Source organism: Antechinus flavipes, chromosome 3 (genome assembly GCF_016432865.1).
Source record: "Antechinus flavipes isolate AdamAnt ecotype Samford, QLD, Australia chromosome 3, AdamAnt_v2, whole genome shotgun sequence".
In the NCBI taxonomy this organism is placed as follows: domain Eukaryota; kingdom Metazoa; phylum Chordata; class Mammalia; order Dasyuromorphia; family Dasyuridae; genus Antechinus; species Antechinus flavipes.
Window position 1 is genome coordinate 531,461,412 of NC_067400.1, and position 17,086 is coordinate 531,478,497.

The 17,086-nt window shown below is 35.3% G+C and overlaps 1 protein-coding gene across 14 annotated transcripts in view; it reads right to left on the reverse strand.

Moving 5' to 3' along the window:
- DLG2 (discs large MAGUK scaffold protein 2) overlaps positions 1-17,086 on the reverse strand; it is a 2,591,935-nt gene that overhangs the window by 425,945 nt on the left and 2,148,904 nt on the right. For all 14 annotated transcript variants that reach the window (XM_051987236.1, XM_051987235.1, XM_051987234.1 and 11 more), the window contains one exon: positions 3,727-3,829. In XM_051987236.1, the coding sequence (XP_051843196.1) occupies positions 3,727-3,829 (103 nt within the window). The remainder of the gene's footprint in view (positions 1-3,726; positions 3,830-17,086) is intronic.

The following is a 17,086-nucleotide window of genomic DNA, read 5'->3' on the forward strand; positions in this document are numbered from 1 at the left end:
CAGTGTTAGGCACAGAATAAGTGCTTAATAAAATAAATAAATAGGATGAATTGAAGCAGAGATATAGAAGGTAAGTTCTTTGAGGATAGAACTTTTTCCTGTTTGTCTTGTATCTGCCTTGCACAATGCATGGCACATAGAAGACACTTAATAAATGTGTGTTGACTGATTTCTTGCCACCAGTCTGCAAGGCATGAAGGAGACTGCGTAGCACATAGTTGGGTATAATATACAGATGCCACTTTTGAGTTTAAAAATATTTAGTGAACAATAGTTCTTTTCTTCTATCTCCTGCTCCCTTTTTCCTTCTTTCCCTCTTTTTCCTTCTCTCTTCTTCCCTCTCTTTTTCTTCTTTTCTTCTCCTCTCTCTCTCTTTCTCTCTTTCTTTCTCTCTCTTTCTTTCTCTCTCTTTCTTTCTCTCTCTCTGTCTCTGTCGTTCTGTCTCTCTGTCTCTGACTCTTTTTGTGTCTGTGTCTCGTTGTCTCTGTCTCTCTGTCTCTGTCTCTGTCTCTGTCTCTCTCTCTCTCTCTCTCTCTGTCCCTGTCTCTGTCTTTTTATCCTTGTCTTGCAGTGTCTCTGCCTCTCTTTCTAGCTCTCTCAATATAACCCCTCTAAGGAGCTGACAACCCTTTCCATTGCTCACTAGCTTCACTTGAATTTCAGAGAAATCAGAAAATCAACCAGCAGTTAGGTTGATAATGATCTCTTTTTGAACATGACTGAAGTAAAATGTGTCCTCTGGAAATATGAAGTTGAATCTAAATGAAATGAATACACTATCCAAAATAGGTTAAGCATTTCTTTGGAGAGAAATAAAAGTAGTTCTATTACCTATCAGGATAAACACTTGTACAGATTATAGTTTAAAATGGTGCTCCATTTTAAGTATCCAAGTTTATCATATTGCTTCTCCCCTATGGAAAAGTAGGGTAGTAGAGTAAGTAGAGTGCTGGACTTGAAATCAGGCAAACCTGTATTTGAATTCCATCTTTGATATTCACTAGTTGTGTGACCATGGGCAATATGTCTCCATAGTCTCTCCTCTCACCTAGTATAATCCTGAACAGGACAATAATAAAATCTTTCCAATTGCTCTCCCCATCTCAAGTACATCTTCACTCCAATCTTTCCATTTAATGACAAAGTACCAGGACTGTCCTGCCACCTTCCTACTCAATAAACACCTTTCCTCTTTATGCCTTTTAATTGGCTAAGTGTCATCCCTGGAATGCTTAAAAATGACTTAAATTGTTGTTTTTGTGAATTTTAAAACAGCAAAGAAAAAAATAACTAATCAGGCTTGTGGAGGAGGCCTGGTGACCATTTCTACACAAATTTCAAATAATGGCAAATCAAAGCTTAGTTAAAAATGATTATCTAATCAAAAAAGTCAGGCCATACAAACATGGCTGATCTGTAATCTGTCCTTTTTTGGGGGGGACATTGTTAGAGAAAATGGGAAGTATACCTTTATTTCATGTTTATGTTTCTTTTTCTTTTTTTTTAAATGTTCTTTTAAAAAGCAATTTAGATGATCTTATAAGACATGTTCTAAAAACAGGCTTCCTGATAAAGTATAGCACTACATCTCAAATTAAGCAGATTGCTTAAAGGAATGCAAGCTGGGCAACAGCAGATCAGAGGACTATGAAGATCTAAACTGATAGAATTAGGGCATCCTTTGTTGTAACCCATAAAGCCTGAAAGGATTTCTGTTCAAGGTTATTTGCACAGCTGTCCCCAGCTACTTTGACTTCCATTTGGGAGAGGGAAGGTCCTCAGCCATGAGGATATAAGCTTCACTATCTTATTAACTGGTAGGATTCGATGAAGTAAAATTCTTGGAACATGAGAGAAGAGCCAGTAAGCACTTGCCCCACACCTTGGGTGTTGTTAAAAACAAGTTTCCAAAGACTCAACAAAGCCAACTACACAGAAAATATCAGAATTCCCTAGAAAAGCCATGGCTTTTGAATGCTATCTGAAACCTAATTCTGGCCTCAAATTGTACTGACACAGGCCTCTTTGCTTGCCATAGTAACATGGACACTTTTTAGCCACTCATCCTCATTTGATGCTGAATTGAGAAGAAATGCAAAGATTTTATAGAGCAGACTAGGAAAAAAAAAGTCTCTTTTTAAAATAGTCAACAGTGAGTCAAGCTTATTTTCCAGTCTGTTCTGGGACTACTTTACTGTGCTTAAAGACAATGACTTTTTCTAAGACAACAAAGCAAATATTTCAATATTTTTTGTTTTACTGTAGTTCCTTTGATCCTGGAACTTATATTTGTGTTATAAAAGGAGTCTGTGAAGCCTCAAGGCAATGAATGGCTAAAACACAACATCACACAGAAAGCTAACAATGGATTTAGTTAGGGAAAAAAAAAGACTAAAGGAACTAGTCTCTAATTCAATGGAAACCTTTCTACATTGACATCTTGTGTTTTCTTGTCAACACTACCATATTCAACCACTGAAGAAGATTGTTTTTTTTCCCTTTGTGCCTTGAGGTAAAATGGGAATAAATCAACTTTCTCAAGAGCAGATAAATGACACAGTGGGTAAAGTACTAAGCCCAGAGTCAGAAAGATCTGAATTCAAATCCTGCTTCAGACATTTATTAGCTGTGTGACTAGTTTTGTTGCTGTTTTTCAGTCATTTCTCTGACTCTGTGATCTAATTTGGGATTTTCTCGGCAAAAGATACTAGGGTGGTTTGCCCTTTCCTTTCCTAGTTCATTTTACAGATGAAGAAACTGAAGCAGTTTTTACAGATGAAGAAACTAAAGCAGTTAACTGACTTGTCCAAAGTCACACAATTAATAAGCATCTGATTTAAACTCAAAAAAGATGAATCTTCCTAACCCTGGACAAGACACTTATCCCTATTTGCTTCAGTTTTTTCTTCTGTAAAATTAACTAGAGAAGGAAATGGCAAACCACTGCAATATTTTGGTCAAGAAATCCTCCAGAATGGGGTCATGAAGAGTTAGACAGGACTGAAAAGACTGAAAAACCTCTATTTCCTCAACAGTAAGAATCACCTTTTCGTACTCTTTATATGGTTCCTTGTAGAGAATTGAACTAATCAAAGATCAGCTCTTTCTTAGAACTACTGAGCAATTTACTCAATGATGTTTCTCTTCCTATTTGACTCATTATATGCCATTCTAGTCATAGAAACTAAGGTTTTAAAGAGCCTAACCCTATAATTTGGGTAATTCCAAATTCCAATGTCCAACAAGAAGAATGACAATAATTAACCAAAAACCAGGGTGGGGGAGAGTGAAAGAGAAAAGGTTTGCATGTCCATAAGTCATGTTAACCAGAAAGAGTTAAAGAAATTCAGAAAGGAGAAAAGACAGTTTATAGAACATGGTCTATTGTCACAGCATGGGTGACTCTTAATTCTTAATTACTTGTTTTTGAAGCTTCCATTACCAAGAAACATAATAGATGTGAATGTAAAATAAATGAAACGAATGCCAGGTGCCATTTAATTAAATTCTTATTTTCAAGCAAGCATTTCCAAATGCCTGGAAGCAGAGAGGTAGCACATACTGGCAACTGTCAGTTCTTGAGTCTTGAATGACATGTTTTCCATTACCAATGTCTCTCTATTAATGGTTAGGAAAACATCACTGATGATAACTTGGCTTACTGCATCTGAGCATGCACATGCATGCACACACATTAAAAACTCAGAAACCGGGTTCCAGACTGACCTTCAGGTTGGTATTGTGCTATGATGGTCACTGTCTGTCCTGCCCCCTTTAGGGCTGCCGCAGCCTGCTCGTGGGAGGCTCCGCGAAGGTCAATGCCATTCACCTGCAAGAGAAGATGATGGAGATGTTTCATTATGTATGACCACATGGACACATTAAGAAAAAAAAGAACAACCCATGAATTAAGGAGGTTGGTAAACAAGGCTCTAAGGCACACTTTAGAACCTCCCTTCCACGCCTTCTTTCTCACAGATTCAAAGAATATCCTAAAGGGAAGCGACCTCAGCAATCATCTTGTCCAGTCCATTATGGAAATCAAAAGGTATCAAATGAATGGCTTCAATGGGCTCTTTCCTCTCCTAGTCATGCTCCTCATGCTTAGAGGTTTTATCTCTCTTCCAGCATGGGGAAGGGTCCAGTCTCTCCCTTTTCCTGCATATTATGAAAATGTAGAATATTATGGTACTTGCCCCAAAGTGAGATCTGAACAGTTCTGAAGGCCTTGTCCACCCATCAGAGCCAGAATTTGATTCTAAGCCTCTTGATTCCAGGTTTAGAATTCTTTCTACAACACTTCTGAATAATATGGGAATTTTGACCTCAGGGAGCTTTCAGTCAGTCTAACAGGGGTCTAACATATAATCAACATAGAAAAGGACAGGGACACAAAAGAAGTACAAACAGAATGCCATTCAATTGCCTTTCTGATGATGGAAAAATTATTGTCCACCTAGTGATCCTTTCCCAATGGGAGCAGATAGGAAGAAAAAAGTTGGGGAGGGAGGAGCTCCTAGGGACACAGCTTAGATGGAGAACCAGACCAAAATATGGTTCTAACCCAAGTCTGTGTGTAATTTGACTAAATTCACACATCTGGCCTTCTTTCAGAGAGACATTAAAACTCATGTCTGGTAATGTTTTTGTCTGACTTCATTGGAAACTATTTCCTGCTTCCCTACCTCTGCTGGGATTTTAGTGTGTGCTGTAACTTGGCTTATGTAAGTTGTCTAGAGTGCTAGAATAGACACCTGCCATCCAAATGAGGAAAAAAAATAAGTAAAAATTATATCAGTTTTAAAAAAAGAAAAAAAGACTAGAGTAACACAGAATGACAAATATGTATTAGTAAATTAACATCTTGGGGAGGTTATTTTGTGGTAGCTATTTTTTTTTTTTATTGGAAGTAGCCCACTTCCAATTTATGGAATTTCTTCTACTTCTTTCCCAAACCCACTACAACATCAGCAATATAGCTCTGTCCCTCTGGGCCTGACTGCAAAACCCTGTCTGATTCCTGAATGAATTTGACTGCCTTGTTTCTGATGCATGCTTCCAGAATGAATTTTGACAATTTAGAATCAAGAATGCCTGGAGCTGATACTGCACTCTTCTCTCTCTCTCTCTCTCTCTCTCTCTCTCTCTCTCTCTCTCTCTCTCTCTCTCTGTCTCTCTGTCTCTCTGTCTCTCTCTCCCTTTTTCCCTCTTCTCTTCCCCTTCCTTCTTTTCCTTCTCCCTCTCTCTCCCCCCCTTCTCTCTTCCTTCTTTCTTCCCTACCTATCTCTCTCCACTCCCCTTTCTCCTCCTGCTTTATATGTTGAGAAGAGGGCAAAAAGCTTAAAAGAAAAAAACCCATAAAACAAAATACTTCCAGCAAAAAGTCATCCTTAAATCCAATTGGGGATAGGGAACAAAAGAAAATTTGTTAATCTTTTGGGTATATCTTTAAATTATGCCCATTTACCCCAGTTCTCTAGTCTAAGGAAGATTATATTAATATAGAGGGTAAGATTTTTTTTGCCTTCCTCTGCCTAAGGGAAATTTTTTCCCAGGGCATCCTCCCAGAATGGAGAATTTGGGATGATTACATTACAAGCCAAAATGCATCATCTTTCTGAAGTGTGATCCTTTTAGAGATTTTTAAGGTCCTGACCTTACAACTCTCTATCAGAGAGCTAGAAGAATCGTGAAATTCCTTCCAGAAACTGGATTTGAGTCTATGCTTCTGTAAATGGATATTTCACCTCTAGGTCAGATGGTTGCTTATTCTTTTCTTGCATAGCTACAGAAATATTATTTCTATTCCTCCATAATTCCTATGTTCAACTTAATTTCACTTGCTTTTAGATGAACTCTTTTTTGTTTTCTTTGGTCTTTTGTAGCACAGTGCTCAATATTTCATGAGACCAAAGGATCATAAATTAAGCGTTAGAATTCCTCTTAGAGGTCACCCAAAGAGTTTCAACTCTATCATTATATAACTGAGGAAACTGAGATCCAGGGAAGTTAAATGACTTAAAAAGTTACTCAGTGTATGGGATATACTGAATGAAGACCTCTCATAAAGATGAGGTTTCAACCTATGCCCTAATTGTGACTTGAGACTTTGCAATAATGAATTGAGCTATAGCTAAAAGCTGCAGGTGTTCTTAGATGAACATTCCCCTCTTGTTTCCCACCAACTTTTAATTAGCATTTGAGCACTTCTTTTAAAGGCAATGATAGCTTTGGGAATTCAGGTTAACAATCCTCTTATCCAAGAATATCTACTCATATAGCAGTTCTCTGGGGAAAATTTAAGAGTTTTATTTACTAATATTCTTTTGTTTCTGAAACAGATTTCTATATTTAGAAGATAAACCTGGACTCCCCCAGAAAATGGAAGAAAAAATGGGGAGGGGCTATAATCTTGTGTTTTACAGTTTGTGCTTTGTCTACTGACACCTTGTCTGTTGGGAGTTGCCCTTTCTCACAAGATGGTAATAATCCCCCCCCCCTTTTTTTTTCTTTTTCCTTACCTTGAGTGTCTCTGATTGTTGTTGTGGTCACTACTGTCCCCCAAACCAGATAATAATCAGTAGAACACAAAATTGAACCCAGGACTTCTGACTCCCCAAATATCATCCTTCCCACTACAGCACATACCACTGTATCTTCTAAAATTTTATTATCTCTCTGATGGCAGAAATTCACATTCTCTTAGCCTGAGACTTGGCCTTAGGTAGACCTTAACAAAACTGGTATTTCTTTATCTTGAAGAAAAATACTTTTGTTTTCGTTGTTTTTTTAGAGATTCTGGCAAATTTCCCCAGTCTTCCTAAAGCACAGAGGTGACTGAAAAGTAGCATATTGGAAAATGTAAGCAACTTGCTGTCAGAAGTCCTGGCGATGTCTCAGCTCTGCATACGGTTGAGAGTAAGGACTTGTATCCAACAGGGAGTCCTATTGAAGAAGGGACCCCACAACTCTAAAAATCCTTGAAGGAGAAAAACTCCTTCAACTCTGCCTCAGTGAGGGACCTCACCCAAGGGACATTCTCTTATCTAGGTGAGGTCGGTTCAGTCCTGAAACTCATTGAATTCTATTCAAATTCAGCTCAAGCTGAAACCCAGCTTGAAACTCCACCCACTAGCCCCCTTCAGCTTATAGCCAAAGCTCCTATTATAAACGAGCCAATCTAAAATCCTCTCTTTGAGGCTTGGAGAGATCTACACAGACTGATGCTAAGTGAGATGAGCAGAACCAGGAGATCATTATACACTTCGACAACGATATTGTATGAGGATGTATTCTGATGGAAGTGGATTTCTATGACAAAGAGACTTAACTGAGTTTCAATGGATAAATGATGGACAGAAACAGCTACACCCAAAGAAGGAACACTGGGAAATGAATGTGAACTATTTGCATTTTTGATTTTCTTCCCGAGTTATTTTTACCTTCTGAATCCAATTCTCCCTGTGCAGCGGGAGAACTGTTCGGTTCTGCAAATATGTATTGTATCTAGGATATACTGCAACATATTTAACATATATAGGACTGCTTGCCATCTTGGGGGGGGTGGAGGGAGGGAGGGGTGCAAGGGATAATGTTGTAAAAAAATTATCTTGGCATGGATTCTGTCAATACAAAGTTATTATTAAATAAAATAAAATTTAAATTAAAAAAAAAATCCTTTCTTTGCAGAGGTTCCAAACATGCCAGCTATGCCACGTTAGGCTATGCCATAGAAACCTCTGCCCGCTGCAATATTCTTTTCCAGTGCCATCCTCTCTTTACCCTCACCTATTTCCCTAATGAGACTTTATGCCTCTCTGTCAGGATTTCTAACCTTATTTCCCAATCTCTATAATAAACCTCTTATCAATCTAGGTTTTTGGGTTTGTAAATTCCTTCACAGAGACTCTCTGTGCCACCAGAAGGGAGTCCCCAAAACTCCTACCCTTGCACCGAATCCCAAGGGGGTGCAGGGGAGCCAAACCTCTCCATTTGGTTCCCTGAACCCCAAACCTGCCACTAGACCTTATCATTTAACTCCCTGACCACCAGAAACCCTAATCTCATTTTGGTTCCCTAAATCTAGACCTTATCACAATGACTCCCCAGGCAACTTTTTCCCTTTTGTCCAAGTGGCCTTCTCATTCTGGCAACACTTTTGCCCCTTATGGCCTCTGTCTTTAATGGTGAGTTACTCTCCAAAGCTCTATTTCAAGAAGTATCCATACCAGTCCTTCTTATTTCAAATTTGGATATGCCTATAATACCTAAGATTACTTCTTTATCTTGTCCCTGCATAGGCACCTTAACCCTTCCATTCCTTTTTGACTCCCTTTAATGAATCCTCATTCAAATGTAAATTCAAATGTCTTTGGGGGTAAGGATTGCTTTTCCTTTTTTATTTCCATTACCAATACTTACACTGTCCCTGGCTCACGCTAAGTATTTAATAAACATTTTGTCTTGGATTGTCTCTGTCAATCAACAAATATCTATCAAGCATATGCTATGTCCCAGGTGTTAAGGATATAAGTAGTAAGAGAAATGATTATTAAATAACTAATTATTTAATATTGGAGAGACACAGGATTTTTTCCTTTCAGAAATCTCGTTGGGTACTAAACCAACTCAGTGTCTGAAAGATATTATTGATAATGAAATTGGAGGAAATTCATTGTGTTCTACTCAGGTTTGATTAGAGATGACTTCTTTGTTCTGATTGCCCAAGGCTAGGGGTGAGTTGAAAGAAAATGATATGATTAAAGCCACTCAACCTACTTTTCATTAGAAAAGGTCTGTCTCCATTATAATATTCATTCTTTCCTATTATTTGTTAACCAATCAGAATAGATTGCCTCAGTAACATCCATTCTATCAGGGTCATATAAGGATAGAGTAAATTCTATGAGAAGTCTTTGGCATCTGAGAGTGTCACTGACTCCTTTTATTAATTATATGCCATCATGATGAATAAAATGGTTAATTATCCAGAAATTATGTCTCTGGAATTTTTTATACAGTCACAGTACAATGACAAAATAATCAATACTTACAAAAAGCTTAAATTCTAATGGAGAAGATAATATATGCTCTATAAGCATATAGAGAATAAACAGTAGTTAAATAATTTGAGAGGGAGATAATATATGATTTTTTGCAAATCAGGAAAGATTTCCTCCTAATTATCCAAGTGTATTTTATACTTATTTATAAAGTTTTTTTTATGGTTTTATATGGTTCTAGTTGGAGTCTGTCTTAAAAAATTTCATTCTTTAAGAAACCAACATAATCATTGGAAACTCACATCTCGAATGAATTGACTGGTATTGAAATAAATGACAACTCTGGGAAAATAAGACCAGGTAATCACAATAAGCTATTCTCAAAATCCTTGGTCTCATCACTTAGGAATTTAGTCAAACTGGTTATTGGACCAGGTGGAGACCAGATACCTTATGAATTTCAGAAGCGGGAAACAAAGAAATGGATGGATCTCTGCTATGGACTGACTTAATTCACTAGCATCAGTTAGATATGTTCTAAGAAGACTTAATTTTTTTTTCTCTTATTTTTATTTATTTTATTCTGAGCTTAAGAAATGAAACAAACATTTCCATAACATAGTAGAAAAAAAAGATTGCACACGAAACTGCAGATCTATTATATATAACTTGCTATTCCTTTTAAATATATAATAAAGTTATTATGTAACTTAAAATTCATTCTTCTAGATTAATAAGGAAGGTTAATTTTTATTGTATGATTACAGTGAAACAGTGATTACAATAATATGCCCTATAGTGATATACAGGTATCTAACTTAAAGGCAGGCCTCAACTTCTCTGCTCTAAAATAACCTTATCTCTTCAAAACTTTTTTTAAAATTATAAAATCATGAGTTTTCTAGTGAGTGACTCTAGTCTGAGTACTTCCTTATTATCTCCCCCTTTAGATCATGAGTTGCATGGGGGCAGCAACTGTTTTTGGCATCTCTATATCCTCAGGGCTTAGCACAAAGCCTAGCAGCAATTACATAAGGAATGCTTATTGACCATGGAATATATCATGGGGAAAGGACCCATCGCTTCAGTTTCTGTTTAAACATTTGTTTTTCCACATGACAGAATATTACATTTTAATTTACATCTACTTGCTAAATAGTTAATAATGACATATATTTCTATTGTTTTAAAGTTTTGCAAAATACTTCTTCATAAATGTGTGAAATGGATTTAACACTGTTTCTGTCACCATTTTACAGGTGAAAAAAACTGACTTGGAAGGATCTAATATCACTTCCAAAATTGCCAAAAGCAATAAATATTGATAATATGTGTTAATTTATAAAAATCTGTTAAAGGACTGTGAGTACTTATTAACAGTAACATCTCAAAAAGCAAATAAGTCATTGAAAGTTTGAGTTATTCAAAGAGTATCTAAGGATAAAAATAAAAGAAGGAAAATAATGGAAAGAAACATAAAAAATCTGGAATTATATTAACAAAGATTTTTTATTAAGGACAATGGAACCATCTTACTTAGATGGAAAAGGAGTAAAAATCAAAATCATGTAAAATCAAATTTTGTTAATGGAATAAAAAATAAAATAGAAAACATCAACAACTACCAACCACTATTTCCCTTCTTTCATCTATATAGCTTCTTTGTACAAGTCATCTATATACAAATCAAGGACATTTTGATGAGGGTATTAGGAGAGAACAAGTTGGATTTTGCAAGTGATAAAAATGAATAGCATCTTTACTATTTAACATCTGACTGAAAGATATAGAGAAAATAATATTCTACTATTTTTATTTTTTGTTGATTATAAAAAAGCAGTTGTTTTGCCTACTTTTTGTTGATAATGAAAAAAACAGTTGTTTTGCAAAATGCCACCTTAAGGATTCTTTTCCAAAAAGGTGTTTACTATCCATATGTCAAAGCCATTCTCAATTCCTTGAAAGATTTAACAGAAATAATTCTTCATTTATTCATTGACCCTCTGATCATATATATCAAATGAAACAAAAAATTAGGAAGATGCATGCTCATCAAAGGTGTTTATATCTCTGTGATGGCAGAAGTCTATAGCAGAATCCAAGATGAAGAACGATTCAGTATGAATGGTGAAACCCTTTTGATCTGGGATGTCAAACTTACAGCCCATAAGCCACAAAATCACTGCAAAAATTTTACAGTATATAGGAACCAGATTAAACTATAATTGAGAAATGCTTAACAAAATAAATGAAAAATATAATATGATGAATTTTTGATTTTCTAAGTCAATTTGCAGGTATAAGTATCTGATTCTGTTCTAAAACTTCCTGTTCAAAGATAACATTGTGCTTATTCTATCTCAGAAACACTTGCAGACCCTCCTGGAAGAGAACTGTAATGACTTAAAGGAATTGGCCTGACCATCAATGGAGAAAACCTCCAGATGGATGAAGAATATATTTTATCCTGATTATAGTATGCATCTGGAAAGAAACCCATGGATTTTCTGTACCAGTATGCATATCTGGGACTTATTGCACAGTTGGATGAAATGAGGAAGAGGACAAGAGCAGGCTGGATTTTCTTTGGGAAATTCCAAGATCCTTGAATGATTCCAACCTATGGCACCTATTTCTATTAATGATATTCTACTCATGCTGGTATCTGTTCTAAACATCTCTATGAAAATACAAAAAAGTTAATTCTTGAATCTGTATCCTAAGAATGGTCTGAATAATATAGAGAGTAGAAGGAACATTTTATATAACTTTTGTTTTGTTTCAGTTCATGGATGCCTAAATAATAAGTAGACAGATTATATAAACACTTTATGTAGTGCAATTATGAGGATTGCATGCAAAAACATTTCATTTTATCTTCACAGACACCCTGGGAGGTAGGCAAGTCAGATGTTGTTATTCCCAATTTCTAGAAGAGGAAACTGAAGCTAAACAAAGTTAAGTAAAAAACTACTGGGTAACAGAATCAGGATTTGACTGTGGGTCTGCAGATTCTAAGTTTTTGTACTTTTTGCAGCAATACCACATGGTGTCTGAAAGGCCATCGACTGAAAGAGTCTGACTGATACATAAGCAGCAGCTTCGATGAAAAGCTCTCATCTTTCATCCTCCTAGTAACAGAGCAGGGAGGAGGAGCACAGTGACCAATGGCCATGCAAAAACAGCCATTCATTATGGGGTTCAGTATTACTCCCACATACCACCAGTAATAATGATCTTTAACGGTGCCCCAGAGGAGTTTAAGGACAGCAGGGATCTTTTCAATTGTTTGACCTGTGTATATATCTAACATACCCATCCTCCAGCCAAATCCATTTCAGATTCCAGCATTTCACATTGTCACTTGCTTGATGGCAGGGACCATGGCAATTTCTATGCTATATGCAGTATCTTGGCAACTCAGGTCTTAATAAAGACCTATTATTAGCACTAATCAAATTTGGACATTAATTTCAGTACATTTATCTTGGAAAAAAACCTCAGTAGCTAAAAGCTACAAATGTAAATGGATTTTTAATAATGAAAAAATACAATTGGATTTTCTTGTGGGAATCCATCTAATAATTGGCCCAAGACTTCAATTAAAATAAGTAAGGTACAGAACACAGGGGACTGGTACTAGCAAGTGATTTCATGCTTGGGGGTGATAAACTAGGGCAGAATCTAAAGTGACCTCATGCTGCATCAGGTTAAATAAAGAACTTAAAATGAGTTTGATGCATACATAGGAACAGGTTACATTTTAAGCATCATCTTAGGAGTGCATATAGAGTATGAAGGATAAAATGTGCAGACCCATATAGGGGAAGCATTGCCATTGGTTCTTTCTCTTTGCTTAGGGCAGGGACTAATGTGGCCACTCCTTAGAATGTCTCTGCACTCTTGGCCATGCTCCTTGCAGTCACCCACTCATAATCACTCACACTTTTCTCTTTTCCTCTGGTCACAGAAGAGATATCCTTTATTATTCACTACAGCCAATCTCTCTACCTATTCCCTCTTGCCTCCTCCATGATCTTGGTCCAGGAGTCATCCTCTGTCATATATTTCTTCTTCCCCCACTGTCTTTTCTTTCTGTCTATCTAGAAATAAATTCTCTGCTCCTAAAACAAATACCCTTCTTTGATATTTTTTTCCCTGTTCAACAGCTCTCTCATCCCTTTTTTTCCTTCCATGGTTAAACTTCAGGGAAAAAAATCCCTACAATCAATGCTTCTACATTTTCCTAAATCCTTTGCAATCTGGACTTTCCCCTTATGTATCTCCTGGAACTGCTCTTTCTAAAGTCACCCAATATAACAATCATTCTCAATAATACAAATCAGCAGATCCAGACAAATTATGTCTGGGGACTAAAAGAAGTAGAATATATGTTTGTTGACTTTTTGTTAGTGACCTTTGAAAATTAGTAGAGACCAGATGAGTATCTGTAGCATTAAAGTAGAGAAGTTATATATGTAACATTCCATACTAAGTATACTGAGCACAGATGTTATCCTGATTTTTTTAAATGAAAAGAAGTTGGAATTTCCAAATTATAAAATAGGTACCATGACTTTATGTAACTCTGGCAAAATGCAGTAGCATATAAAAGGAAGAGTTTATGAATAACAATTTGTCAGTCTGCCCTCTCTCTCTGTGACAGTGATCATTAAGAGCCAGTATGATTTCATCAAGGACACATAATGCCAGACTATCCTTATTGATTTTTTAATGGGTAACTAGATAAATAGATTAAGAATGGTATAAATACATAGCGTACAAGAAGCAAATGAAAAATATTTTATGTTTGTTTCATGAAAAAGATGGAGAGACATAAGCTGAAAATGGTACAACCACATGGGGACCCTTGGACAAGTAGCATAGTATACAGGTCTACTCTGATCCCAAAACTACAATATAATACATACAATATAACATTAAATATATTTTCCCCTCAGAATTCCATGAGAAAACCTCAAGTTTTAAAGATAGAGATGATCACCAATTGAAAGTGTGTACTACTGTAACCTATTTAACATGTATAGGACTGCTTGCCATCTGGGGGAGGGGGTGGAGGGAGGAAGGGGAAAAATCAGAACAGAAGTGAGTGCAAGGGATAATGCTGTAAAAAATTACCCTGGCATGGATTCTGTCAATAAAAAGTTATTAAAAAAAAAGAAAGAAAGAAAGAAAGTGTATACTACAACTGTCCCTGGAACACAAAATGTGAACTAAACAAATCTCAAAGGTGAAAGGCTAAAATCAGGTAAAGAAAAAAAATAATAAACCATGAAAAACTATTAAATATTTAACTCTGAATCCCACTTCTGTTTGCCTGTTGCTATTCTACTCTCCAATTTGTGGACTTAAACTTTATTCTTTCAGATTGAGATTTGAGCCACAATTTGGTAACTTGATTCTAGTCTTCTGTGTTCCTTTAATTGGATTGGCAAATTGCCTTAGACTTAATAGATTCCTGACCTTCCTTCTTGTTAGATTGGGATTTGAAAGACCCAGGTTTATATCCTGGCTCTTTACTGACTAATTATGTGACCCGGGACAAAACACAGACTCTCTAATTTTCAGTTTACTAATCTTTAAAATGGGGGTGATAATTTCATTATCTAGCTCCCAAATCTCCCAGAGATTTGAGGATCAAATCACTTAATGTGTGGACAAGGAGACAAACATTTACAAAGCACCTATAATGTATCAAAAGTGTGTGAAATACTTTAAAAATTGATCTCACTTGATTCTCACAATAATCCTGGGAGATAGGTGCTATTATTATTACCATTACTAGATAGAAGTCTTGACAAAGGTCATGCAACTAGTGTATGTCTGAGACTTGATTTGAATTTGTTTTTCTGTTTATAACCCTAAGGCTCTAGCCACTGTGCTAGTTCTCTGCCAAGGTCACATGAAATGATTTTTAAAAACAGCAAAACATTATATGCATATAATATTTTATATTTTAAATATTTTATTTATTTTTTAAAAATATTTTATCAGAATTTGAGAATTAGAACATACTTTAGCAATTATCTACTTTAATCCAAAAATGAAAGGAATCCCCACTAGAACATATCTGACACGTCTTTGAAGATCTCCAAGGATATAGCACCTATTATTTGTATATAGTATTTGTTAATATAATTTATTATCTAATTAATGATGATGTTCATGTACATATTTTATTTTTGCTGGTTTTGAAGGTGTCTAGCCAGGACTTTTGAGTATAAATCAACAATTACTTTGGTATTTTCGTCTTGTCTTTCATGAATGCTGGTCCTAACCAATACTTATACTGGCTCCAGACATGCTTGATATATATTCCCTTATTATTCTTGCTTCTCAAAATCTTTATATTATGTCAGGGCTCATATTCAGGTACTAATTCTGTCTATCTCTCAGTCTCCTCATATTACCATATTTTAAAAAAAGATTATATATCTAATTACATAGCATTTATTTTCCTTCCCTCTTACTTCCTTTATTGAAAAGAAGATAACCAAATTCTTGTAATAAATGTGAATAGTTAATGTTATCACATTTTTATTATTTATTATAATATGTATTATAGCTCATATTTAGCGTAGTATTTTAGCTTTGGGGTCAGGGATTGTTTAATTCTTTATTTTATATTCTCCACCCATAGTACATAGTAAATGTGACTTGCACTTAAAAAAAAAAAACTTGACTATTTACAATATTTTATTTAGTTGAACTGGTTCAACAGGAAGGTCCTGGGTCACTTTCTGTGGCATACAGGAAGTGAGAAAAATTTGCTTGCCCAAGATAAAACTCCATCTCCTAAAGAAGATTTAGCTTCATAATCATACAATATTTTTTAAAAAGTGGTATGTAATGGTCATCATTATTGTTAGTATGATGCATTTTTGTGAAGCATTTTATAAATATTACCTCATTTAATTCATTACAAATACTTAGGAAGAAAGCATCTTTAATGGTAAGGACACTGGGAATAGTTGTTAGTCTTATGCTCACTACTTATTACTATTAACTACTTATTACTTATCACTACTTATTAACTATTTCTCCAGGTACTAGTCTTTCTAAAATAGAAATAATCTAGATGATTTCTAAAAGTCATTTTATTACTTATTTACTTATTACTTATTACTTATCACTACTTATTAACTATTTCTCCAGGTACTAGTCTTTCTAAAATAGAAATAATCGAGATGATTTCTAAAAGTCATTTCCCCCCAAAACTGAAATTTTCTGTTTAATGATGGCTTGAATAAAGAACAGCTAGTTTCTAAAATGTAAAAAACTTTTTGTTTGTTTGTTTAATATCCCCAAACCATTCTTTAACATGGAAAAATTAAATTGTATTTGAAGTTAAAATTTCTAATTAAGTTTATATCTCTTGCTGGAGGCTGTTGCTCTTGTTAAAGACTGATAATATTTCTGACAGTAACAGAGAACAAAGATGCAGACCTAAATTCATCTGCATTTTGTGGAGGAGTGGCAGAAATGGAAAACCAGCATTGGTTATTTACAGAATCTAACCTGTTGAAAACTAGCATCTTTTGGGGGAGGGAATAATAATGGTGGCTTATACAAAATCCTAAATAATTGGAGCTGCATCAGATTTCAGAAATCTAAAATATAGCAAAAATGCCTTTTAGAATATTCCTGGCAAGTGGTAATTTAATCTCTGCTCAAAGGTATCCTCAAAGTGAAATTTGTTGCCTCCCAAGGAAACAGCACATTCCACCCCTGCATTACTTTAGTGGTTAGAAAGCTATTCTTTATATCAAGTTAAAATCTACATTTCTAAATGTTCTACCGATTACTGCTGAATATATGTTTCTTTCACATGACAGCCCTTCAAATATTTGAAAACAACTATTATGTATGAGCTTCCCAAATCTGTTCTATAGGATAAATATTTCCCATATACTTTAACTGAACCTCTAGCACTAAGCACAATACTTAAAACACAGAAGGTATATAATAAATGTTTATTGACTCAGACTCTGACATTCCTTTCATTATCCTAATCAGCTTCTTCAGAAACATAACTGATTCTCATTGTCCTTCCCAAAATGCAG